This window comes from Hevea brasiliensis, chromosome 4 (genome assembly GCF_030052815.1).
Source record: "Hevea brasiliensis isolate MT/VB/25A 57/8 chromosome 4, ASM3005281v1, whole genome shotgun sequence".
Taxonomy (NCBI): domain Eukaryota; kingdom Viridiplantae; phylum Streptophyta; class Magnoliopsida; order Malpighiales; family Euphorbiaceae; genus Hevea; species Hevea brasiliensis.
Window position 1 is genome coordinate 114,880,279 of NC_079496.1, and position 26,124 is coordinate 114,906,402.

The 26,124-nt window shown below is 32.6% G+C and overlaps 4 protein-coding genes across 6 annotated transcripts; 2 read left to right on the plus strand and 2 right to left on the minus strand.

Moving 5' to 3' along the window:
- Nucleotides 1–188: 188 nt before the first annotated feature.
- LOC110653980 (probable glycosyltransferase At5g11130) lies at nt 189–3,016 on the minus strand. Its single transcript, XM_058144786.1, has 4 exons — nt 2,595–3,016; nt 2,354–2,511; nt 1,097–1,451; nt 189–958 (listed from the first exon to the last, which is right to left on the minus strand). The coding sequence occupies exons 1-4, from the start codon at nt 2,799–2,801 to the stop codon at nt 293–295; spliced, it is 1,386 nt and encodes a 461-aa protein (XP_058000769.1). The 5' UTR covers nt 2,802–3,016; the 3' UTR covers nt 189–292.
- Nucleotides 3,017–7,230: 4,214 nt separating this feature from the next.
- On the plus strand, nt 7,231–11,395 carry LOC110654017 (synaptotagmin-4-like). The gene is made up of 13 exons (XM_021809864.2): nt 7,231–7,380; nt 7,478–7,587; nt 7,680–7,725; nt 7,804–7,924; nt 8,098–8,225; nt 8,529–8,630; nt 8,776–8,850; nt 9,318–9,397; nt 9,515–9,665; nt 9,839–10,069; nt 10,231–10,524; nt 10,636–10,749; nt 10,844–11,395. Exons 1-13 carry the CDS (start codon nt 7,276–7,278, stop codon nt 10,976–10,978), a joined length of 1,692 nt encoding a protein of 563 aa, XP_021665556.2. The 5' UTR covers nt 7,231–7,275; the 3' UTR covers nt 10,979–11,395.
- Nucleotides 11,396–11,742: 347 nt separating this feature from the next.
- Nucleotides 11,743–15,714, minus strand: LOC110654016 (bifunctional purple acid phosphatase 26). Of its 2 annotated transcripts, none has more exons than XM_021809863.2 (10): nt 15,575–15,714; nt 15,262–15,466; nt 14,970–15,170; nt 14,764–14,875; nt 14,317–14,543; nt 14,028–14,166; nt 13,619–13,839; nt 12,924–13,045; nt 12,666–12,827; nt 11,743–12,139 (listed from the first exon to the last, which is right to left on the minus strand). In XM_021809863.2, exons 2-10 carry the CDS (start codon nt 15,427–15,429, stop codon nt 12,082–12,084), a joined length of 1,410 nt encoding a protein of 469 aa, XP_021665555.2. In that variant the 5' UTR covers nt 15,430–15,466; nt 15,575–15,714; the 3' UTR covers nt 11,743–12,081. The 2 variants fall into 2 exon arrangements, with proteins under 2 accessions (XP_021665555.2, XP_021665554.2); XM_021809862.2 differs by having other exon boundaries at nt 15,262–15,478; nt 15,575–15,706.
- A 4,949-nt stretch (nt 15,715–20,663) lies between these two features.
- Nucleotides 20,664–25,906, plus strand: LOC110654015 (uncharacterized transporter C405.03c). Of its 2 annotated transcripts, none has more exons than XM_021809861.2 (8): nt 20,664–21,113; nt 21,473–21,849; nt 23,357–23,574; nt 24,033–24,103; nt 24,237–24,338; nt 24,744–24,861; nt 24,953–25,088; nt 25,469–25,906. In XM_021809861.2, exons 1-8 carry the CDS (start codon nt 21,086–21,088, stop codon nt 25,529–25,531), a joined length of 1,113 nt encoding a protein of 370 aa, XP_021665553.1. In that variant the 5' UTR covers nt 20,664–21,085; the 3' UTR covers nt 25,532–25,906. The 2 variants fall into 2 exon arrangements, with proteins under 2 accessions (XP_021665553.1, XP_058002082.1); XM_058146099.1 differs by having other exon boundaries at nt 20,665–21,113; nt 21,460–21,849.
- The last annotated feature ends 218 nt before the right edge of the window (nt 25,907–26,124 follow it).

A 26,124-nucleotide genomic window follows, 5' to 3' on the forward strand; every position in this document is an offset into this window, starting at 1 on the left:
ATGATAGATCGGAAAATTTTTTTTATTTTTATATATATCAATTTTCTTTTAAAGATATGTTTTAGAAATTAAATGCCTGCTTTTGAGTCATACTACCTATTCATCCTATAAAAAAAAAAGAAATTAAATGTTTAATAATTTCATGTGGAGTATAAACAAGAATAATGGCCATTGCTGTAAGAAATATATAAAGCGTTAATTAATTCACATATATTCAATTATGTGGAATAGTTTTACATGATAATTGATCAAAATATATCATCATAGTAAAGAAATTTGTATACAAAAGGAACTATAATGGAAACTTAATATTAAGCCTCCTAAGCCATACAGAATGCAAAACCATATGGAAAACATCATAGGGCTTTGATGGCCGATTGAGAATGAAGTGCCTTTGCACTTGAATGACTCCTTTTTGCATTGTTAGATACTCATCCAATGGAACACTCTGCAGAATCTTCTTAATTTCTGGTATCTTTTCAACTGGAATATGAATTGAAAATTTGCTCCAATCAAGAACATCACTAAATGGTAGAACATATGAATCTGAAATTATCACTGGAACACAACCTGCATATATTGATTCAGCCACTCTTGGACTTGCAACTTCCCATCCACTAGGGCATAAGCAAAACTTGCTTTGGCTCATTAACTCACTGTAATTTAGGGTTTTAGGGAGACGACCCTCATAAACTTGAATATCTTTGTCCTTGCCTCTCCAGTGCTTGAATAGTATATCTCTTACAATTCCATGAGCGCCTCCGGCGAAGAAAGCCAGAATTGATCGATTCTTGGAAGGAAGGAAAAGGGGTGCCGGGCTCAGCTTTCCAAATGAGAGGTAGATTTCTGGCAAGGAGACATCCCTTGCAGGTATGAATCCTTCAGAGGTGTTGGCATTGCAAAGAACCCTTATGAAGTGCTTGTAAAGCTGAGGATAGGCAGCTGAAACATCTGGTGCCTGAAGCATATCAAGTGGAGGAGATTAATCGAGAATACATAATCAAGAAAAAAGAAAGCAAACGTTTCTAAAGCTATGATGTCTAAGTTCAAACACGTCACTGGAAACATTTTCAGAACCATTAGATCTTAAGCATACCCAATCATGGCAAGAAACCAGAAAATGATCAGCTCCACTGGTTCTATTCCAATATGGGTATCTAGAGGAAACAGTTTCAATATAGTCCTTGACAATATTTTGCATTCTATGGCGCGAATAATTGACGTAAGGTCTGTAGATGTATCGAACGATGCTAACAATGCTGACAGGAAGGAAAAATGCGAGTGCCTCATCAGGATGGCGAGCTGAAAACAGGCTCTTGCCACTGTCCAATTCATCTATGAGTTGTCCTTCAGTGGAGTAAATGTTGTTCAATGGGCCATCGTGAAACAATGGTGGCTCTCCTTCTCTGTATGTCCATACTCTAAATCGTTTCTCCATCTCAATGTGGCTCCTGAAAAGTATTCATAGCAAATGTGGATGATCAATTTATCATGTTGTTTTATATTATATTGAATGCAAAGGAATTAACTCATTGAAATTCGAATTACAATTGAGGTTAAAATTAAATAAATCCTTAAAATCTTGATAAATGTTAAAATAGAAAGATTGACTTACACGATATAGGCTGTATTCAACAAAAATTAAAGAAGATTGTGTTACTCCATATTCTTCCTTTAATTAAATGCAAGAATGGGATACCATGCCAAAGTACAGTTCCTACGAATATAGGGGTTGTGAGAGCCATACATAAAGAAAGTTTTCAAACATTTATTGGTGAATATCTTCATTAACTATCAATAAAAGCAAGCTTCACCTTTTTCTTTTTCTTTTCTAAGATTTGGGCTAGGATGTTACTCTCGATAAAAAAATATTGTTAATCTTTTAATGAATTTTAATTCATTAATATTAATTTTTTGATCTTAATTGAAGTTAAATTTTTTTTAAAAAATTATTATTAATCTTAATTTATATTTTTTAAAATGATTTCACTATTATGTATTTAACTTTTAAAAAATCAAACTGACCATTTATCATTTTAAAAAAATTAAAATGATGGCATTATCTCTAATAGGTTATGAAACTTCATCCTAATGAAGATCTATCAAGATAAACTCTCATGTATGCTAAATGACAATATCCCACTGATGAGGCTTAGCTCATTAACATAGAGTAATCTCTAAGTTGTAAAGTCTCGAGTTGGAGACCCGATGGAAATCAATTGTATATGAAAAAAATTGACAATATCCCAATAAAGGTTAGAGAAAAATGAAATGACTAAAAGAAGTATATGAACTAGTGTAGAGTCAAAGGGAGAAAAAGAAAATAGTCGAAAATAAAGGAAAATATCTTAACTGATGAAAGGCATAAGGGTTTAAGTACACGGATCCTCTAGGGATGAAGCTTTCCTTCCTGTGAGATGAATAATTACGCGTTCGACTCGCCTCTCGAATCGCTGCTCTTGCTCTTGCCAAACCTGCTTCCATTTCCTCTAATCGACTATCCAATTGAACCTGTAAAAGAACATGTATCGATATATGAATCTAAAAATATACAAAAAATATAATATTTTTTGTTTCTAGAGGTGTGTGCTTACAGCATTATCGCTCGGAGCTGCTGCGCTTGGCATTGTAGAAATGGTGAGTTCTGGCGTTTCTTGAGAAGTATTAGAGTGCTTAGAAAGAGAAGAAGAAAAAGAAAGGTGAGTGAGAATATGGTATTGATGGTTGATTGTAGAGAAAAAGAGAACGAGAAAAATAGAAGGGTATAGAATAAATGGGGTGGTGCAGCTGAAACCATCCATGACGATTCAGTGCATGAGATTCTTGAATCTTGATGATCAAGTGATATATAGGGAATAGGGTTTTAAAACTAAGAAGAAGAAGACGATGAAAGTGATGAAGGTGTAGAATTTGAGTGTATCTCATATTCTTTCTTTTGGTAAAACCCAAATTTGTCTGCCATTATCTCCCACACCTGCCTGTCTGTAAAAGAAAGATTTTAGCAGAGCCCTCTAGAGTTGCCCATATGTTGGTACGTATTTAATGGAAGATAGATCTCTTTTTGCCCATTGGAGATTGAAAGGTTTGCTATGTAAGACCTTTAAGTTTAATGTTTTCACCTTAAGAAAAAAAAAATAATTTAGTGATATTGAGTTTGATATATCAAAACAAATTATATATATATATAAATAATTATAAGGTCTAAAATCAATATAAAAAATGAAATTGAGTATAGCACATTTTTTTTTAAATATATATAATACAACACATTTTAAATTACAATTTAATATATAAATATTAAAAAATATGAAAAATATTTTTCAAGAAAATATTAAACAAACAAAGCCTAAAATAGAAAAATAATTTAATAATCTATGTCAATGTATTAATAACATAATTTATGTTAATATTATTAGTTATGTAAGTCATTAATTAATAAAATAGAGAAAATTTCTGTTTCATTTACAATTATTTGATATTAATAATTATTAATTATTTTATATAGTAATTTAATTATTATAATTATATATATGTGTATTGAAAAAAAAAATTCTGAGCATAGTGGTAATCAATATGTTCGAATTTACCAATTATTCAGCTGATTTATACGAATTCATAACAGATTCATAAAATTCAGGATTAATGAATAAATAGAATTAAATCAATTTTCAATTTTTAATTAAATTGATCGATTAAATCCAGATTATGGTTGAGAATGATACAAGCCCAATAATTTTCCAAATAGCTTAGATTATATTTTATAAGATTTTAAGAAAAAATTTTCCAGAAAAAAATTTAATGCATTGATTAATGTTTCATGCTTCGTTGTGAGCCTGCCCAAGAAAAAGAAAGCGTAGCCCATGCCAAATCTCTTTCCCTAATTTGTGATGAGTAAGTCTTATCTACTAATATATCTAACCAATTAATAAATATTATTTTAACTAAAATTATGATAGGTGTCACATATGAATAATAATTTTTTATTAATGGAGTGTGCAAACACCTTATCTATTTGTGAGAATTCTCTAAATAGATGGGTCCAAAAATTTTTTACCATCTTCATATCACAAAAGCTTACATTGGTATTTATGGTCTGCTTGAGAATTATCTTGTCTATTAGGTAGATTGAGGTAAAAAATTTTAAAAATTTGCAGAGATAATTCTTCTTCCAAACTAAAAAATCTATCTTAAAGGATAAAAATAAAAGTTATGCCAAGCCAAAATCTCTTCCAAAAGGAGAAAAACAATAAATAAATCTATGAAAAAATTCATGAATATGAAACAACTATCTCTATTAATTAAGGAAAAAAAAAAGAAAGAATAAGCCTCCAAATTAAAGGAGGAGAGGCTATTTTGGGAGAGAAAAAGGAGAGTATAATCCTTCTTTTTAAAAGAATATACAGATTTTACTCGGATTCCAACATATCCAGGCAACCATTACAATACAACTAGAAACAAGGAGAATAGAATAAATAGGCAAAACAGCAGAAAAGAAGGCTTTCCAAGCAGACATCAGCAATCTGTGTTTGTTTAATCAATTGAGTAAAAGACGGAAAAAATTGAGGTAAAATTTAGATTTGAGAAAAAGAAAATTGAGCTTAGCATTATTCTATGCAAAATTTTCCAAACATAATCTCTTATGGGTTAGACTTAATTAAATTATACTGCTCATCATCTCTATAACAAGTTTAGACTCTGTTCGGTAACAATTTTTAAGATAACGTTTAGTATTTTAACCAAGGTCAAAATACTATTTCTTTTCGATGGCATAATACACTTAGTATTTCGTCTCTATAATAAATTTAGACCATGTTCGGTAATAATTTTTAAGGTAACGTTTAGTATTTTAACCAAGGTCAAAATACTATTTCTTTTCGATGGCATAATAATGTTTAGAAGTTGTGAGAATAGTTCATAAAAAATTAACCCTTCTAACTTTTAGAGGTTGAGAGAGAGTTTTAAATAGAGCCAATAAGATTATATCACGATTTTTATATTTAACAGCTAATTCAACAGCTATTTTTTCTGAATAGCTTTATAAATAACTAACAATCAATAGCTATTTTTACTAAATATTTCTGATTCAATAGCTATATAAATAACTAACCATTAACAGCTAATATCTAACAATTACTGAAATAATTAATATTACCAAATATAGTCTAAATCTTATTCGATCTTGTCATGGCATAATAGGATGATGATGCTGTAATTCCACTTAAGATGAGCAAATGGTATGTTAAACTAATAAATATTTAACACATCAATAAATAAATTATTTTTTAAGAAAATTGTATATTCCGTATTTATTGATTTATAATTTTATATAAATTTACCTACATAAAATCACTACTTTAATATATAATTTTCCCTCATCACATGCAATCAACTATCAAATGGGTCATTTGGGATTTCACATCGATTATGGATAGCATGTGTGTAACTTATATGAATTAATATGTCTTGGTAAAATTGCCATGGTTTTACCATGAGGTGTGTCTTGTCACTAAGCTATGTGTGTGCATTTATCTGCCTTTGAAAGAAAAAAAAAATCAAAATTCCTGAGAGGGGTAATTAGCGTGTGCATGGGATTCCCTCCACACATGAGTTGTGTATACGTGGTCTCCTGCGTGGAAGTCTAATTCTTCGGGATCTCACATTGATTGTAGATAACGTGTGTGTATGTGGCTTATATAGATTAGCATGCCTTGATAAAATTACCATAATTTTTCATGATTTTACCGAGAGGTATATCATGTTACTAAACCATGTTTATGCGTCTGTCTGCTTTTGAAAGAAAAAAAAAAAAAAAAAAACTGTTAAATGCCGCTAAGTCTGTCCCTGATTGGCATACGGTACCGTATAAGTGACCTGCTGATGGGTATTACAGTTGGCTCAAGAAAAAAAAAAAACTTCTTGTGGTTTCTCTTCATCTACATCCTTTCTAATTCTAATTAGTGAACCAACCAAAAGAGCTAGGAGTGTACTCGAGCTTACTCAAATCAATACAGTGCTAAATATGAATTCGACTCGATTATAAAACTTACATTTAAAAAATTTAACTTTATTTAATTAAATTTATTTCTTTAAACTCGTCTTGATAAGATATTTAAAATACTCAAATTTAATTCAATAATTATAATTATAAATTTAAGGTATCAAATATAAACTTAAATTAACTTGATTGCATTTGAATTAAAGATTAATTACATAATTATAAATAAATAAAAATAATTTTATAAATTTAATTACTTTCATAAATGATTCAATACTAAGTTATTTCAATTTCAATTTAACTTATTAAAAATTAAGTCGATTTTGAGTATTTTTTAAATTAAAATAAAATGATAAGAATATATATATAAAAGTAAGATTTTTCATATTTATATTCGGTATATCATGATCCAAAATTAAAATATAGGGTGGGATTTACTTTTTGAATATATAAGTGGGATTCACATATTGTGTCTTATATTAATGGTTAGTGAAGTTTAAATAAGAATTTCTAAAAAAGTAGAGGCAATTTTGCAAAATCGTAAGAGAGAAATATAAAGAATAGATAAAACTCCTAATTTCTTTATATAGGTAATTTTTATAACCCGTCCCTAAATTTTACTTTGTATTTTATTTTCATCCCTTAATTTCAATTTATTTCACAAAAATTTTAAAACCTTAATTTTATTTCACAAAAATCTCTTTAACTTATCACAGCAAATTTTCAAGTTAAAAAAATGAAAGATAAATAATATATTTTTACTTTATTTTCTTCCACATTAAAAAAATATTGACTATTTCAATTAATATTAGGAATTATCATAAAAATGTTAATGTCATCATAATGATTTGATTTCTTTGAAAGAGAGAATCTATCTTTTATAGAAAGTGTTGAAATTATATTTATAAATGTTACACTGTAATTTAAAAGAATTTTTTAATATAAAAATCTGTTATTGTACGTTAGAAAGATCTAAAATTTAGAGAGTTTTTAATATCAAATTAAAGTTATGGTGGGAAGACACCCTATAAAAATGACCCTCTTTGTGCTCACACGCAAGTACTTACCCTTCTTAACTAACCTCCTGATCCGTTAAAAAAAAAAAACTAACTTTCTGATCCAATCCCTCCCTCTATCTCTTTGAAACATTCACACACTATTAGATATCTTCTAATGGAACCTTGAAAATTCCTCTTGCTGAGGACAGGAAGAAGAAGAAAAAGAAGACAGGGAAGTAGACTTTTTTTGTTGTTTTTTTGGCTTCTTTACAGTATCAGAAAATGTCTTTCTTTACTGGAATGATCATTGGAATGTCCATCGGAATTGGGTTGATCGTACTATACGCTCGTTACCAGAACGATCGATCCTTTCGTCGCTCTCAATTGGTAGCAGTTTGGATTTGTTCAGATGCTCTGTTTCTGCATTGGGTTTGTCCAGTTTCAAGATTCAACGTAGTAATGTTAGTATTTTGTATTTTATTAGGCCAAGACAGTGGCTGCATTTGCGAAGATGACAGTGCAAGATTCAAGAAAACTTCTGCCTGAAGAGTTCTATCCTTCCTGGGTCGTCTTTGCACAGAGGCAAAAGTTGAGTTAAAACAATTATTCTCTCTTCCTCAAAGACCCAATTCGGGGATCTAACCCAAGTGCAGGATCTAACATTTGTGAAATATTTTGCAGTTAACTTGGCTTAACCTCCAACTTGACAAGATTTGGCCATATGTTGACGAGGTATAGTTTGTTTCTTTCCGTTTCTTCCTCTGTTCCACGATGATGCATTAACTCTTTGAGTTTTATGAAATGGGATAGGCAGCATCAGAGTTGATAAGAAATAATGTTGAGCCAATTCTTGAACAATATAAACCTGTTATATTATCATCTCTCAAGTTTTCCAAATTGACCCTTGGCACTGTGGCTCCACAATTTACAGGTTAGTCAGGTTAATGATTGCCTATTTTGCTGTTAAATACAGAATTTAATTACTTATTTAATTACATGATCCACAAAAATTTTAAGATGATATGAGAGAGAGAGAGAGAGAGAGAGAGAGCAACAAGTTTTGGACTTGATTAATGACACGAGCAAGTTGTTAATGCTCTATAGGAATTTCCATTCTTGAAGAAGATGGAGAACCTGGGAGTGTCACCATGGAATTGGAGATGCAGTGGGATGGCAATCCAAATATTGTAATTGATATCAATACCAGAGTTGGTGTAGCACTTCCCATACAGGTTACACATTATCTTTGAATACCACTGAACTTAGACTGTAATGTCCCGGATTCTAGTACATGCTAGAGCCAAATGAAGCGTATATGCATACATATATATATATTGAACCATTTTGTTACCTTTTTTTTTTGTGAAAAATAAAATTTTCCCAGTTTTGGGTAACTATGAGTAGGATTCTCCTGTTCAAAGACATTGCTATTTGCTTGCATGAAGAATTTATGTGCATTTTAAACTCTATTTCCAAGTTATCCAGGTGTAGAAGATCTTCCTTATCATTTTCTCTCCTGTTTCAACTTCATCTAGGTAAAAAATATTGCATTCACTGGGGTTTTCAGGTTAATCTTCAAACCACTAGTTGAAGAATTTCCTGGTTTTGGTGCTGTTTCTTATTCCTTGAGAGAAAAGGTGAGTTGTTATCTTCTAGCTTTTACCTTTCCTAAAGCTTGTGAAGGTAATATCAGTTATATACAAGGGCTCTCTTTTCATTTGCATACACTGTGTAATCTATTAAATTCAGAAGTTATGAATTTTCTTATGCTTCTTCCTACAGAAAAAGCTGGATTTTAGTCTTAAAGTTATTGGAGGTGAGATATCAGCAATCCCTGGGATTTCTGATGCTATTGAGGTGCAAGAACAAACCTTTGTTTCCTGGTTTTTTAACTGTGCCTACATGCATCACTTGTGAAGATTCATTTTTCTCTATTTCAGATCAACAGATAATCAAGCATATTTCTGCAAAAGTTGTCGTCTGAATATTTTTACTAAAATCTTGTTTTCTTCCAGTTACAAGGTGCTAAGTGGCATTTGAAGTAACCATCTCCTAGTTTTGATCATTTGACATTATTTTAGAAACAGATATCACCAAGCTTAAGTAACCTTCCAAACAGTGGTATCCACAGTCAACACTAATCGCTAGTTGACATACCTTGCTTAGGAACCAATCTCAGTATTACTAGAATCATCTCCAGGCTACGAAGAGGATCATATCATCTAATGAGATATTATTAGTGATGCTACTATTTCTTTTGCTCATAAGAATATAAGCAGCAATGACTTCTAGGTCTAATGATATTCTCTTGTTATTTGGTTTAGGAAACAATACGGGATGCTATCGAAGATTCTATAACGTGGCCAATACGGAAAATTGTATCAATATTACCTGGGGATTATAGGTATGATCTGGCCTAAATTCTTTTCCCCAAAATTACTTGGTGATTTATAATGAGAAGCAAAAGTTTATATTTTTCTGATGCAATCTGAGATCATAAATCATTATGTTGCTTCTTTAGTGACCTGGAGGTGAAGCCTGCTGGAATATTAGAGGTGAGGCTAGTTCAGGGCAAGGAGTTAACCAATAAAGACATTATTGGGAAATCTGATCCTTATGCAATCTTGTTTATACGTCCACTACGTGACAGAACAAAAACCAGCAAAACAATTGTAAGACACCTTATCCTTGTTCTCTGCATGATTTTGCCTTTTCTATTGGATTCTATTCATTCACTTCTCCAATCATATTCTCAACCACTATTCACTTTTAGTATTTGTTCATTCACTTTCTGTAATCACTGTGGCATTATTTTTGTAACTAATAACTCGGTACATATCTGCAGGATAACCAATTGAATCCCATTTGGAATGAACACTTTGAGTTCGAAGTTGAAGATCCCTTAACCCAACGCTTGACGGTAAGAGTTTTTGATGATGAAGGAGTTCAGGCCTCTGAACTCATTGGTTGTGCTCAAGTGGCATTAAGGGAACTTGAACCTGGAAAAGTGAAGGATGTATGGTTGAAACTAGTCAAGGATTTGGAGGTTCAGAGAGATACTAAATATAGGGGTCAGGTGACACAATATTTCAACAAAAATTTGATCTTCTTCATTGCTTTTTAGTATTTATCAAGCGCAAACGAGTAAAATATACCCCTTCAAATTTGAAGATCAAAAGCCTGATCATCTTGAAATTGCAAATTTTTACTGAATTTTCACTTACTACTTGGCTTTAGGTGCACTTGGAACTCTTGTACTGTCCGTACGGAACAGGGAGCAGCTTTAAAAATCCTTTTAAACCTGATTTCCAGCCAACCACCTCAGAGAAGGCCATCAAGGCTGGAACTAACGAAACAGATGATGCTGCTCTTAAAACGTCACCCTCTCAGAAGAAAAATGTTATCATGCAAGGAGTGCTATCGGTTAATGTGGTAGCTGCAGAAAACTTGCCTGCAGGAGACTTTATGGGAAAGGTTGATCCTTATGTTGTCCTTAAGATGAAAAAATCCGAAACAAAAGTCAAGACAAAGGTAAGATTTAAAGACTCCATTTTATATGAGTGATCAACCATTTTCCCTCATCCTTTTCTTTTTCTTCTTCTTCTTCTTCTTCTTCTTCATTGATGCATTCTGCTTCATCAGGTTGTAAATGAGAGCCGCAATCCTGTTTGGAATCAAACATTTGACTTTATTGTAGAGGATGCATTACATGATATGCTAATTTTGGAAGTAAGGAACCATGATCCTTTTGGAAAGGTAATGTTTTCACACTATTATTGCCATTATTACTTCAAATTGCTCTTTTAAACTTCAACTGAACTAATATCAATGGACTTAGCAAATTTTTCAGGGTAAAATTGGAAGGTGTATCATGACACTTACCAGGGTTATATTAGAAGGGCAAATTCAAGACAGTTTTCCATTGGATGGTGCTAAATCAGGAAAGCTTTTTTTCCATCTTAAGTGGACACCACAGATTAGATAAAGGATGCCTTGTTCTTCTCTCTGCATAAGAAGGCCAAACCATGAGATTTCAACATGTTTTAAGCTGTGAAAAATTAAATATATATAAAAAAAGAAAAAGAATCTCAAATTGAGCGTAGTTTTACTTTATTTAGAGGAATTAAATGAAAATTTCAAATTCTTTGATGCGATACTATCGTATACGAACATCGCACTGTAGTAGACTGAATGGAAAAGACGAAGGGTATTAAAAAGAGAGTATTCAAGTTTGGAAATACCATCTTGATAGTAGTCTCTTGAGATTCCTTCGCATTAGTGATACGCTTTCCATTTTTTTTCTTTTTTTTTTTTTTTCCTTTTTCCTTTTCATTGACCGGGAAGTTGGAATATGCCGTAGGGAATTTCTCTGTTCGTTCAGATGGTTCAAATGTTGGCACCAAGGAATCAATCTTCAGAAGATAAATGAGCAGCATTTAGTTTTAACAAGAAAGTTTGTTTTTTAAATTGCGCTTGCAATGATGAATATATATGGTTGGATATTGTTGCAGATAAAATTCTGCATCTGTGTTTGGCAACACAGAAAATGTGTGTGAGAGAGAAAGGGAAAGATTCAGAAACAAGAGAGGGAAGACTACTTCTTGGGCTTTAGAGCTCATACACGATCTCTATCAATTGTGACCTCAGCTGACAACTCTTCTACAACTACGGTAATCTTCCATGCATCAGATATCTAGGGTAATTTAAATTAAGCAGCAATTGGAAATCAGCAAAATGAAAAGTAGTAAATAATTCAAAAATACTAGAATAAAGTGCAGCATATTATATTAAGTACAATAGAGTGCAAAATATTATAACAACAATATGATACAGATTAACGTCTAAGATTTTGACATTCTTTTCTATGCTGTGTGAAAAGTCTGTAGCTGGGAAATACATGATAGTTGTTTCCTGCAAGGCTGCAACCTGCAGATGGCTAAAATGTTTCTCTGACTGAACTGTCCAAGTCGACCAAACCTTCCAATCTGTCCACATGGATTGGTGAATACCAAGATTGCAAAATATTCAGCAGTCCCAATATGCACAAGACAGCATATAAGAATAAATCAGTTTTCCATTCAACTACTTTCAGCAACCAGCATGTCCTCCAACCTTAAGATGTCTCCTTCTGTGCAGATTGCTTGCCCTGCATGACAATCCACTTTAGTGCTGAAAATCATGGAATGAAGTGATAACTGAATTATGCAAGAAAGAGAACCACAAAAAACATTGCTACAACATATTGATTCAGTTTTGTAGTTATTTTATCCTTTCTGAGCAGTTGTAAGGCCTAAATGCCAAAGCTCTAGGAAAATCCAAGACAACGAGGCACAGGCTGAGGTGCAGAGTTAAATTCTTTTGAAATTCATGTTTGAGAGACATAAGACACCCGTTTTACACCAATGTTCTCCAAGCAGAAAGACTTTGTTAACGAATACCACGATTTCAATGCATTACTTCACAATTGCTTTCACAACTCCGGGCAGTAGATAAACAACATGCAAAATTTTCCAGCTCATATTTTGTTATGTAGTCAATTTATAAAAACACAATCCTCGTCATTTCAAAGATCTTGATGCCCTACTGCAATACTGGCACATATCAATGGCTAAGGAGATATAGGCACTGAGAGTACTTCATAAGAAGGACTAGGGCCAAAAGATCATACTTACCAGTATTGGTTGTGGAATATTACTGAATCAGTCGGTACTTTTCTGCCATCATCATTTCGGTTCCAGTGGTAGAATGCATGGGTTCTATTCCTAATCTCCAAGGTAGAATGACCATAACTGGCCTCACGGAAGGCAGAATATTCTGGTTGTGGGTCCCAAAACCTAATAACCAATAGCAAAAATGAAACATAAAGATCCCATTTCATAGAAGAAGGTAACTTGAATTTTAAAAGTATGAATATTAATATTTTGCCTAACCTTCCAGCAAGACCTTCCTGATTTCCACCATCTCCAACAGTTATGTACACTGGCGCTGATTTGTCAGGTGTAGGATATCGGTCACCGCTTGACACATTATAGTGTATGTTTGAGATACGATACTGCAAATAGCATTCACTCTTTTATGAGATAAAACAAAAACTTGCCAACAAATTTTAGAATAGCATGATGACAGATTATGTGTGTTGTGTGCTAAGAAAATTGGCAAGTTTTTCAAAGCCATGTTACTAGAGATATGAGGGTTTGCAGCTCCATGAATTTCCTCAGTTTGAGGCACTTTGGGAGCATCTTGGCTACACAAAATAAAAGAGAGCAGCCAAATGTGGTGTTTTTGCTACCATTTCTATGTTGATTAATTCTTGGAGTGCAATTGTTGGAATATGATGAATTTGTTGGAAGTATAATGCTTTCTTTAACCCAGAAGTCATGTCAGAGAAAATGATGAATGTAAGAGAACTGGCTGCTGGTTTGCAATCTCCAAATATATACTTAAAAGAACTTGCTCATCCTATAACATGCAATGAAATTTTTCCCTCAATGAAAGTGCTCTGTTGATGTTTTAAAATGACATGTGGTATTGCGAGAATACAATTTGTACTCTTCCTTCATTTGCTGTGATAGCTGTCATTTTTTTTTCCTCCAAAACTGTGAAAATGACGAGAGAATATACTTACTGATCTTTCATAGGCATGGACATGGCCTGCAAAAACGAGGTCAACTTTGAAGCAGACAAACCAGCTCTCAAACACAGAACGCATACTTTCACCTTCCATATAGTGGGCTAAGTTACTATTGTAGATAGGCACATGCATGAGAACAATAAGCCAAGGTGTCTTCTCCCTGTCTACCCTTTTCAACTCTTCTCTAAGCCATCTCCATTGAGGAGTATATTTCACTGGTTCAAAAATTTTAGCAAATTCTTGATATCCACAAAGAAAGATGACTTATAATTAAAAATAATCGACAGCAAAGTGAACCAAAATAGAAACTCTGCAATTTTATGTGGATGAATGTCAATAATGATTAGGAGCAGAGAAGGTACTTGCAACCAAAACAGGCTAGCAATAGCAAACAGTATATTACCATAAGAAGAATAGCTGGAGAGGACAATGATGTGAGCAGATGCTCGCCGTACAGCATACCAAAGAGGATTGCTACTTTTTGAAGCAGCATGAGGAGTAGCAAATCTATGCAGATATGATTTAAATGGAAGGACCTCCCCCTGGAAAAATGGGCATGTGCATGAGGTAACAGATGATGACAAACAATGATTGGCATTACATATAAATAAAACTATTGATTGAATCATATAGGAAAAAAATACAGATCAACAGCAAGAGCATAAAATAATGGAAAAGAAAATTGAAGGTACCATTTCTGGCATGTACTCTATCTCATGATTCCCAGCAGACCAAATCCATGGTTGATATGCAGCACTACGCTCAACAAAACGGCCCCATGAGTCCCATCTAATACCAACTTCATTGTATTGATATCTATCAGCATATGAGAGATCACCAACAAATAAGACAATCTGTCCCCCACTCTGCACGTAATGCTCGAGAGTGGAAAGAGAATTATATGTTTGACCCAAATCACCTAAAATATTCAGGAACCAATTGAGAATAAGAACACTATGAAGACAACCATGGTTTTGAACTAACAAACGTGCTCTTACAACACATTATTCAGCTTCCAAAAAAGATCTGAAGAAACATCATCTTTAAAAGAAAAGCACAATACTCACTAAGCAAAAAACAGATTCAAATGATACCCTTCGAGAGATGGTAATAAGGGGGAGAAAAAGAAAATATCTCACCAATAATACCAAAAGTGTAGGGAGCATCTGGATCTATCTTTGGAGGTGTTCGGAACCAAAATTCGCGAGAAGAATCACCCTCTCCAATCTTGTAATAGTACTTGGTGTCATACTAAAAGAAACATATTTAACAATTTAAGATTCCATTACTGTGACAAATAAAATCACAAAAATAATAACAATTAAAAAAATGGATTAACATCTACCTCAAGGCTATCAACAAGGCAGTGATGAATATAGCCAGACTTATAGTTGGAAAAGGTGTAATTGGTTACAGTTCCCTGAGCACTAAACTCATATTTGTTCACCAATATACCATATTTCACAATACTAAGACCCGTTTCATCAGCTGTAACCCAAGAGATAATCACAGCCTTACCATCATAGTCCCCTTGAGTGATATGCACCTAAATCACCAATTAAACAAATCAGATAAAAAGCAAAAGCAGAACCTTTAAACCACAAGACTTAATTAGCAAAAGGGCAAAAAAAACATACTTGCTGTGGGGCACTATGACCTTTCGGAATTTCAAATACTTGATTGTCAAGTGGGATATCAGTAGATGGCCATTCGGAGCGAATAAAAGTACTGGTGATCCCAGCACTCCCATTTTCCAGGGAATTCCAGACCAAAACTACTACAAGCAGGAATTGAAACAATGGCATTGCTCTTCAAAGTTTACAAGGAAGAATCAATCTATAGCTGAAAACAACACTAATTGGTACAAAGTTTTAATCTTTACTTGGGCATTTCATGATCAATTTTCATTCGAGATAGAACCACAGCAATCTACAGAAAGAGAAAGTTTACCTGAATCAAATTTTGAAAATGGAGAAAGGAGGATGAGGCTTGAAAAGAAGACTGTGCAGATCGTTGACGGTTAAAAATGGCGACTTTTCGGAACGCGTAAGATAACAGCGAAAGGTTGGTTGAGTAGTTCCTGTCGATAAGCAAGGCCACCGAATAGAGCCGGATGTTTCTTAATTACTGCCCCCATTTAAGGGAAACGATGTCGTTTTGAGCACCAAATTAATAATTACCGCTTTGTAAAGCTGTTCGTTTTGGAAAATCGTCAGTTTATTGTGCGAAACCGACGGCGTATTGACCAGGTTGGAACTTGGAAGTTCCTCCTTTGAGCGAATTTAGCTGGATCACAGCCAATCTCACTAAATTCAACATCTTAAATAATTTCATATTTTTTAAAATTGTTTGTAACATTGTTATTAATAAAATTATTTTTTTAAATATATTAATTAAATAATATTAAAAAATAATTAAAAATTAAATTTAATAAGTTTTAGTCATAATACTCAACTCAACTCAACTTAACTAAGCCTTTATCCCAAAAATTTGAGGTCGGCTATATGGATTCGCTTTTTCCACTGATTTTAGGTTAAATCCTCAGAAATGTGTAATACTTCTAAATCATGTTGTACTACTCTCCTCCAAGTCAATTTAGGTCTACCCCTTTTTTCCTTTCTATCTTCTAACCTAATGTGCTCTACTTGTCTAACTGGAGCCTCCGTATGTCTACGCTTCACATGACCAAATCACCTCAATCTCCCTTCTCTCAACTTATCTTCAATTGGCACTACTCCTACCTTTTCTCTAATACTCTAATTACGGACTTTATATAGTCTAGTATGGCCACTCATCCACCTTAACATTTTCATCTCTGCAACTCTTATCTTAGATGCATACGACTCTTTCAGTGCCCAACACTCACTACCATATAACATAGCCGGTCGTATGGCTGTACGGTAAAATTTTCCTTTTAATTTATTGGGAATCTTACGATCACATAAAACTCCCGTGGCACGTCTCCACTTCAACCATCCGGCTTTAATCCTATGACTAACATCCTCCTCACATCCCCCATCTATTTGAAGGACTGAGCCTAGATATTTAAAGTGATTACTTTGGAACAATACCACTCCATTCAAACTAACTCATTCCCTATCACCAGTTTGGCCTTCACTGAACTTGCAATGCATGTATTCTGTTTTCGTTCTACTTAACTTAAAACCCTTTGACTCTAGAGTACTTCTTCAAAGTTCTAGCTTCCTATTGACTCCTTCTCGTGTCTCATCTATCAAAACAATATCATCCGCAAACATCATGCACCAAGGAATACTCTCTTGTATATGTTTCGTCAGTTCATCTAAAACTAATGTAAAAAGGTAAGGGCTTATGGCTGATCCTTGGTGTAATCCAATTGAGATCGGAAAATCTCTTGTGTCCCCTCTCACTGTGCGCACAATAGTAGTTGCTCCTTCATACATATCTTTCAATACTTGTATGTATCTAATAGATACCCTCTTTTGTTCTAACACATTCCATAAGACCTCTCTTGGAACACTATCATAAGCCTTCTCCAAATCAATAAAAACCATGTGTAGATCTTTCTTCACATCTCTATATTTTTCCATCAAGCTTCTAATGAGAAAGATCGCTTCCATAGTTGAACGACCGGGCATGAAACCAAATTGATTGAGAGAGATAGAAGTATCATGACGTAGTCGATGCTCCACAACTCTCTCCTACAACTTCATAGTATGGCTCATGAGTTTAATTCCCCGATAGTTTGAGTAACTCTGTATGTCTCCCTTATTTTTAAAAATAGGTACTAAAATACTCTTCCTCCATTCATCAGGTATTTTCTTTGAGTTTAGAATCTTATTAAATAATTTAGTTAACCATGTCACTCCCATATCTCCCAAATATTTCCACACTTCAATTGGTATTTCATCGGGTCCACAGTATTTAAAATAATAATAAAATAATGATTTTAAATTAATTTCTTTAACAATATTTAAAATAATATTTTTATTCAAAAAAATAATTTCAGCCTTTAAAACTCAATACCAAATAGATTGATAAACTTCTTCATCAATTGTAAAAAATAAATCTTTTATGTATATATATATATATATATATATATATATATATAAGCTAAAACATATAAATAAATTTACAAAATCACACAACGTGCTGATGTGTATGCCACTTAATAAAAAATATCATCTGTTTAAGTTGATTTTATTTATACATAAAAACAATAATTCCAATAGTTCTCTACTTGAAATGAAAGTAAAAAAGGAAAATTCTTCTAACATACAAGTTTTTCTGTTTGGATTCAGAATAATCCGTCATGAGTAGAGCTAACTATTGGAAACCTTTGCTGGCCGCTTCTTTTTGGTGTTAGTTGTTGGTGAATTTGGCTTCCGCTGCACATAAATAAATCCCTGTTCCAGGATTCTTAAGAAAGAGTGGTCAATCTGGTTCATTTTATTAGAGAAGTTAGTGGAGTTGCAGACATCGATAGATGGACAAGGTCAAGGCAGAATATCAATAAATGGAAATGGAATAATTTGCGAAGAAGGGGGTTGAATTGGGTACGAAAATGGAATTGAAAGAAGGGAAAATTGCACCGAATTGGCCATTTGCAAGTTGTGTAGCGAGGTTTGCAATGTCAATTGAATTGGGAGAAAGGTTAAGTCAGAAAGAAAGAAGAGAGTTTAAAAGGAAAATATTGAGAGGAGTCAGAAATTTGATCCTTCTTCTTTCAACTTCCCTCATGGTTCGCTTATTGTTTAATTAGAGCAGCAGTATTCTGCAAGTTGTCATTGTTGCAATTGACAATGAATTGGCAAGTAAACCACCAAGTGTGGTGGCTTAGTAGTAAGTCTTGGAAGTTGGAGACGTTCAATCCCAATTTGATTCTCTGCATTGGCGTTGATGACTTAATATTGTCTTCGCTTATAGTGAATGAGTAAATTAATCACGAGTAGTCCGCTTTTGTGACTCTCTGGGAATCCACTATGACTTAGTAATAGGTCCCTCCTATGGGGGGTTAATAAATAACTAAAAGAAACTTTGATCTAGGGGGCAATAACCGTCATACCTGAAGAGCTCCTTTTTTTTTAGCAGTTAAATAAAAAATTAATAAGTAATGAAATGATACTAATTATAAATCATTTTAGCTCATCGAGAAGTTTTAAGTCTAAGAGGATTGTGCTGAGTTAATGGTCATCGTAAATTCAAATTATTTTTTTATAACATTGATCATTACTTGTGTCTATCAAAACTAAATTATTTTTTATGATATTGATCATTACTTGTGTCTATCAAAATTAAGTGGTAAAAAATGATTCATATAATGTCCCATTTATTTGGGATTAAGGCTTTTTTAATTATTGTTGTATCTTATTGGAAGTAATGCGTTTTGCTACCATTTTACGTCACAATCTCTATTATTATTATTAATATTATTTTGCATGTTTAAGAAGGGGTTAGAATAATTTGAATTGAAGTAAGGACAAGCAGAAAGAGCATGATAAGACAATGAAAATGAGGAGAATGCAATTCTACAATCGATAAAATTACATTATTTGGACCGTCACCCTATAAGCAAATCACTCTTACAAGCATATTATTTGAATCCTTTCGACTTCTTACACCATAAAAATTAATTAATTTTGATAGTCCAGTAAATTGAAGAAAGAATTTGATCAGTATTACTACTATAATAAGGAATATATTAGGATACCCTTTAAGTTAGTACACCAAATAGTATTATTGATCATCTTATTCTAAAAGCTTTAATTTGTAAAGAAACGATTTTACTTGCTAAAAATAAGAATTTTAGTTCTATTTTATTTGAATGCGATTTACAATTAGTAATTTTCATAGTTAATGAGCACAATTTTTAATGATTTTTTTTTTATTATTTTCAATGACATATTAGTTTTAACCATGATTTTGATGTGTTTGATTTTCAATTTGTTCGTAGAAAATATAATAGAGTAGTTCATTATATTGCTTACAAAATACTTCATAATGATACAAAATTGCCATGATTTTTTTTTTAAATATATTACATACTTATTTGTTTTAGTTATTGTATTTAAAATTTTTTTTATAATTAATGAATATTTTTAATTTATTAATAATTAATCGATTAATTATATCATCTTATTTATATGTCTTATTGTATGCCATATTAATTAAAAATTTTACAAATAAATATTTAAAATTTAAATATATATATATATATATATATATATATATATAATTTACTTGATTTTAATTAAAACTAAAATTTAAAATTTCACAACTTTAAAAATAATGTATAATTTTTTGCATGATAAAATATATATTTAATTATTGTTTTATTATCCTAATGGCTTATATTGAATTTTTAAATATAGCATTAGTGTGACTCTATCTATTAGTTATTGTGTTATTTAATATAAACTATATCTTGTATAAAAATTAATTTGACAATTTTAAATTAAATATTTATATCATGCAAAATTAATTAAATTGTGGACATAACTAAAATAATGAGTACAAAAATTTAAATATAAATATTCAATTAATTTTTATATGAAATTAAATTTATAATAATTATATTTTTAATTACATATTATCTAATAAAAATTTAGTAAATTAAATAACAATTAATAAATCATTTTTAATAAGTACATACATCATTAAATATAATTTTAAATCATTTAGCACATATTTCTATATGATTTATTGTTAAAATTTAAGTTCTTTATATTAACAAATGTATTAAATGAATTTTAATATGTATATATTTTTATTGATTAATATTATTTATTTTAAAATTTTTTTTATATCTCTCTTGTAATTATAGATAAATTAGAATTATTTTCTTTATCTATCACTTATCACATGTCTATTTATCATTAATTACTAAAAAAAAGATAGATGATGTGAAACAATAATATGATAAGTGTTAAAAGTGACTGTAATCAGAGATGATTAAGGTTCCTCCTGGATTCATAAGAAAAATCGTTAATAAATTTTATAAATAGTAATTAATTTATATTTTTACTATAAAAATAATAAATGCGGTTGATGAAATATTGGAGATGCGTCGGAGATAGCAAGAGTGTGATTAAATTAACTGATAACCACCGAAACTTAATTCTAACACTAAGAGTACCTTTCCACCTCGCCTCCCGTAATCCCATTAATCCTCCTCTTCTGCGTTTTCTTTTTGGCTTTTGTTTCTCATCTCTTTTTCAATTCTTGTTACTCACACCATTGCACTTTAACTGTTTCCATCTCTTTGTTTGCGCATTGAAACGTACGTCCCTCTCTAGCTATGAGATCTCAAAATAGCTCCTGCCGCTGACCACCGACAAATCTTAAACTGGGTTTCAAAGATCTGAGGGAAACTCGCTGATCTCTTCAATTTCTGCCGGTTTCTCTACTTGGGTTTTTTCTGTAATTTGCTATGAGCTGGAGATATAAGGCCGGTTTATTCTTGATAGCTGCTGTTGTTATTATATGGGTTACCTCTGCAGAAGTCACCCAGGTAGGTTTCAACAGATTTTCATTTGATCTTTGTCAATTTGAATTGCATAGCTGCTTATATTTGCAGTGAATTATATTTTTATATGTGCATGTATACATGTTATAATTCGATAGATTATGGATTATTGATTTTAATTATTACTTATTTGCTGCAATGGGTATGTATCCAGTTGCTGATATAAGCAGTTTATGTTGCCTTGTAGTTGATATCCTCTGTTGTGTCATGTGAATTCTTTGAGGAAATAAATACAGTTTTATTGTTAACAATTCAATTGGCATTTTGGCCTGATGAATTTTTAATGGTTTTTTTTTACATATTTAAGTCTGACTGATCTAATTTTTTACAGGGTATCTTTACAGACTACAAGCAGCCATTTGCAGTGACATATCTTGGAGCATCTCTGATGGTAGTTTACCTCCCAATAGCATTTCTTAAAGACTGGATATGCAAGATACTAAAGCATCGCTCTTCTAAAAGTGGTAAAGATGCAGGAAGCATAAATGAGTCTTCCGATGGATTTAACTCTCCTCTGAGCCGGAAAATTTTTGAAATTGAACTTCAGGGAACTTTGACCAGAAAAGACAGTGAAGCAGACCTTTCTCCTCAAGCAGAGGGAAAGCCTTTGATTCCTAGACACAAAGATGATTTAAATGTGTTGAAACATGAAAAAGAGCTTACACCTAGAGAAATTGCCATCTATGGTTTTTATATTGCCCCTATCTGGTTTATAACAGAGGTTTGTTTATTCAGGGCTAGTTTTTCCATTTTCAATTATGTGATACATAAAGATCATTTTAGTCCATACATTAGTCGGAAAGCCCCTTTGTAGAAACGTATGTTAAAAGAATAATTTCCCCTCCACAATCTATGGGCATCCATATTGTAGTGTTGCCCTTAGAAATTTCAATGTCCTTCAGCCAATCATTCCTCTGAACCTATTAGATGCTCTTTACACATTGATAGATGTGGTATATACATGCAAAGATATATATATATATATATATATATATATATATATATATATATATATATATATATATATATATATATATATATATATATGTATTTTTTTTTCTGGGTTTGTTGATACTTGTGCTATAGAACTAGGACCATACGCCTCACAAAGGTAAGTTTTATAGAATTGTGGTCAAGCTAGCTATGTCATACAGAAATGAATGTTGGGCATCTAAAGTATGACATACTCACGAGATGAGTGTGACAAAAATACGGATATTAGGATGAATGTCTGGAAACATGATAATAAATATGATTAGGAGTGACTATTTTTGTAAGAGAGTGTATGTAGCATTCATTAGGATAAAATGAGAAACGGTTGTTTAAGATGGTTTGGTTATGTCCAATGTAGAGCATCGAAGGATCTAGTATGAATGTGTAATAAGTTAGTGGTGGAATAAGTGAGAAAGGAAAGAGGGAGATCTAAAATAACAAGAAGGGAATTAGTATTAAAAATTTACAATTTTTGGATATTGATGCGTAGTTGATTTCAAATAGAGCTTAATGGTGAAAAAAGATTCATATAGCCAACCCTAACTATTTTGGGATTAAGACTTATTTATTGTTGTGCTTGTGTTGTTGATACAAGTACTCTAGCAAGCTGTTGATCTATGTCCTTGCACATGCTTGTGAGTTGTGAGGGTAGTTTCCTGAACCTGATGCATGAGCACAAGTATTCTCATGAGACAGTCTGGCACTGTGTCGCAGATCCATGACGCAGGTGATGTTAAGGTTTTTGTGTATAAATTGGCATGGTCTAACATCAAGTGGGTTTGTGGGTTGACTAGACCTAGGATTTTATCAGTTTTTTTCATCCATAAGCTGTCTCTCTAGATTCCCAGATGAACCGTGTAGAGTTTAGTGCATTGTTGTCTATCTTACTGGATCCTCATGGTGAATAATGTGGGGGTTTAGTACACTGTTAGATAGATAACTTGGACATTGGGACGAGTTGAAACTATAAAGTATGCAGCCATCTTTACTTCTTTTAGTGTCATAGAGACCAAATCAGTGCCTCATGGAATATAATTTTACATGTTTATAATGATTATGACATACCGTTCTTGTAGTGTTGAATGACTTCTCTGTTATATTATCAGTGCATTGCTTAAAGAATGAGAATTGTTTCTAAAGATCCCATATCCTTGTTTAATAAAGTTTTTTAGTTAATAACATCAGGATTAATGAACTGAAGTATGGTCTTGACTATGCTTTTCTATTGTGGGCAGTATTTATCAAATGCCGCGCTTGCACGTACAAGTGTTGCAAGCACAACAGTTTTGTCATCAACATCAGGACTTTTTACCCTTTTCATTGGTGTATTTCTGGGCCAAGATACTTTAAATGCAGCGAAAGTAGTAGCTGTCCTTGTAAGCATGGCTGGTGTTGCCATGACTACTTTGGGAAAAACTTGGGCTGCAGATGAGTCTCAACTAAGTGCTTCTATGTAAGTCTACTCATCTTTGTTGGTTGCATCATGATAGTGTTTGGATTCTGACTTTTTCACTAGTGTTAATTTAAATGAAGGACATTATCATTTCCATTTGATGGGCTATTGCAAGGGGCCTCTCACCTAATGCTCCAATGCCTGGGAAAGGGTTTTAATTTTGATAAACTTTTTAATTAACGAGTAATTTGCAAAAGGGATAGTTTAGGTCTGTCCTCTACTTTTTACGTTGTTTGTGCTGAAAATTGTGTAGAGCATTATGGCTCTGACCTAAAGCTGTTAATATTCGGTTTAATAAACTGAGTAGAAAACATCCCTGCACATGTATATATAGTTACCTGTTATGCAGAATACCTCTTTCAAGTTTCACCTTGCATATTGTTTGAGCGGCTATTATTTGGTCAGCTTGCTCTCTGTACTGCATTTTTGGGCATTGACCATTGATACTTTGTGTTCAGCAATGGGAAGCGCTCTCTTGTCGGGGATCTTTTTGGCCTTCTTTCAGCTGTTTCATATGGACTATTTACAGGTTGATCATAGTTCTCTTTTTAAGTTTTCTTTGTCTATTGGTCCAGTGTTTATAACTTGCTTTTTATATGTAGTCATTGTTTTAATATTATTCTTGCAGAGTATTGTGTTTCACTTTATGATTATTGCTGCAGTGCTCCTTAAAAAGTTTGCTGGTGAAGAAGGAGAAAGGGTTGATGTGCAAAAGTTGTTTGGATACATAGGACTGTTCACGCTTGTAGCTCTATGGTGGCTTGGTAAGAGATGTTCATTGTTCAATGTTCTGTTGATTGGGTAAAGTTATACCTCTCTAGGATGAAGTTAAAATTTTAGGAACCTGATGTTCTTTTGCCAAGTCATTGTTCAACTGCTAGGGAAACTTGTTTGTCAGACCATGGAATTTCTTTTATTTCATTGCAATTTTAAGCCTAGAGATGAATGTTTTTAAATCTTTTTTCCTATAAACGTGTGGGTTTGATCCTTTTCATTCTGTTAGTTAGTTATTGATAATTTCCAATTCAATTTTCAGTCACCTGGCCATATTGTTGGCTGGGATGGAAACCATTTGTCTTCCAAATTCTGAGAAGTTTTTAAAGTGAAAATTTATGTATGAGGCTGCCTTGGCTGAGAACTGAATTATCATTTTCTGATTTCTCTCTCAGTTTGGCCGTTGACTGCCTTGGGAATAGAACCCAAGTTTTCAATTCCTCATTCTGCTAAAATGGATGAAGTTGTTCTTGCAAATGGCTTTATTGGAAGCGTCCTGTCTGACTACTTTTGGTATGTTTAACCGTTTGCTTTTGTTATTATTGGTTCATTCACTCGCATTATCTTGTTCAGCTAATTCAAAATTTTTCTCTCTTCTCCTTAGGGCATTATGTGTTGTATGGACAACTCCATTGGTGGCTACCTTGGGTATGTCACTCACCATCCCTCTTGCTATGGTGGCTGATATGGTGATTCATGGTCGTCATTATTCGGCAATTTACATTCTTGGCTCTATTCAGGTGATGTATTATTTTGAACATGCATCTGATTTAAGGGTCTGCCTTGACATTTTGGAAAAAATTATAAACTTTCATATCTGTCATGAATATAACTATGTAAAGGCATTAGCATCCTTTTGTTCCTCCAAGATCTTATATAATGAGAAGTTGAGAACAATAGGAAGTGCTAATGGTTCAATACCAATTCTCAAATTGCCATTCCCATGAAAATATAACAATCATGTTTCTAAGAGTTGCAAAGTGAACAGAGCATTTGGTAACATCCTTTGGAATAGACTGACTGCATTTCATTCTACCAATAACCAAAGCTTGTCAGTGTTGTCTTGAGAATAAAATCCTACTGATCCTACCAATCTGATGGCTTTGGTGGTGTGCTGCAGGTTTTTGCAGGATTTGTTATAGCTAATCTTTCGGATTGGTTCTCAAGAAAATTGGGATTATAGCATTTGTTGAAATTCCTGGGCGTATATTCAATTCTTTATGGGGGCCTATTTCCAAATATCTTTGACTTGATGTCCCTTCCTCAAAGTGGCTTGTCATCTCCTGAGAAATGATGATGAACTGTAATTGAATGTGCAAATGAAAGGAAGAGGTTTGTATTCTGGTAATGGTTGGGTCAGGTTTGTGAGTAGAGCCCTAATTGTAATAAATAGTTTTGGTCAAAGAAAAAAAAAATCCTCTCTATTTCTGGACTTTGTAAATATATTTTTAAATTGATAATTTGATGCGGATGTTGCTAGGGTTGTGACCCATAGGAACAGCAAAAATGAAGGTTGAATTTTAATTAGAGTTAGGTTTGGTCAAGAGGTTGGGGTTAATTTTCAGATTTTTTGGACTTTTAATTTTTGATTTAAAGTGTTTGCTTTTAGCCTTTTGAAGATTAACAGATCAAGATTATAATTATATCATTAAAAAAAAAAATTCAGTATCAGCATTTAACCCTTTAATTAATGAGCTTTGGCTGCTGCTGCTGCTAAACTGAATTAGTTTAAATGACAAGGGTCAACCAGTGGTTCGTTGAGAGTTCGAGTTTAAT

What these genes read in the sequence shown, in the direction of transcription:
- LOC110653980 (XM_058144786.1), bottom strand. Translation starts at nt 2,801, where the DNA reads ATGGATGGTTTCAGCTGCACCACCCCATTTATTCTATACCCTTCTATT. An exon ending in CAGCTCCGAGCGATAATGCT is followed by an intron (nt 2,512 to 2,594) that starts GTAAGCACACAC and finishes GTTCTTTTACAG; the next exon opens with GTTCAATTGGATAGTCGATT. An exon ending in AACCCTTATGCCTTTCATCA is followed by an intron (nt 1,452 to 2,353) that starts GTTAAGATATTT and finishes AATACTTTTCAG; the next exon opens with GAGCCACATTGAGATGGAGA.
- LOC110654017 (XM_021809864.2), top strand. Translation starts at nt 7,276, where the DNA reads ATGTCTTTCTTTACTGGAATGATCATTGGAATGTCCATCGGAATTGGG. An exon ending in TGTGGCTCCACAATTTACAG is followed by an intron (nt 7,925 to 8,097) that starts GTTAGTCAGGTT and finishes AATGCTCTATAG; the next exon opens with GAATTTCCATTCTTGAAGAA. An exon ending in ACCATGATCCTTTTGGAAAG is followed by an intron (nt 10,750 to 10,843) that starts GTAATGTTTTCA and finishes CAAATTTTTCAG; the next exon opens with GGTAAAATTGGAAGGTGTAT.
- LOC110654016 (XM_021809863.2), bottom strand. Translation starts at nt 15,429, where the DNA reads ATGCCATTGTTTCAATTCCTGCTTGTAGTAGTTTTGGTCTGGAATTCC. An exon ending in CTACACTTTTGGTATTATTG is followed by an intron (nt 14,544 to 14,763) that starts GTGAGATATTTT and finishes TGAATATTTTAG; the next exon opens with GTGATTTGGGTCAAACATAT. An exon ending in TAGAGTACATGCCAGAAATG is followed by an intron (nt 14,167 to 14,316) that starts GTACCTTCAATT and finishes CCATTTTTCCAG; the next exon opens with GGGGAGGTCCTTCCATTTAA.
- LOC110654015 (XM_058146099.1), top strand. Translation starts at nt 21,033, where the DNA reads ATGAGCTGGAGATATAAGGCCGGTTTATTCTTGATAGCTGCTGTTGTT. An exon ending in CTATCTGGTTTATAACAGAG is followed by an intron (nt 21,850 to 23,356) that starts GTTTGTTTATTC and finishes TATTGTGGGCAG; the next exon opens with TATTTATCAAATGCCGCGCT. An exon ending in TTCATATGGACTATTTACAG is followed by an intron (nt 24,104 to 24,236) that starts GTTGATCATAGT and finishes TTATTGCTGCAG; the next exon opens with TGCTCCTTAAAAAGTTTGCT.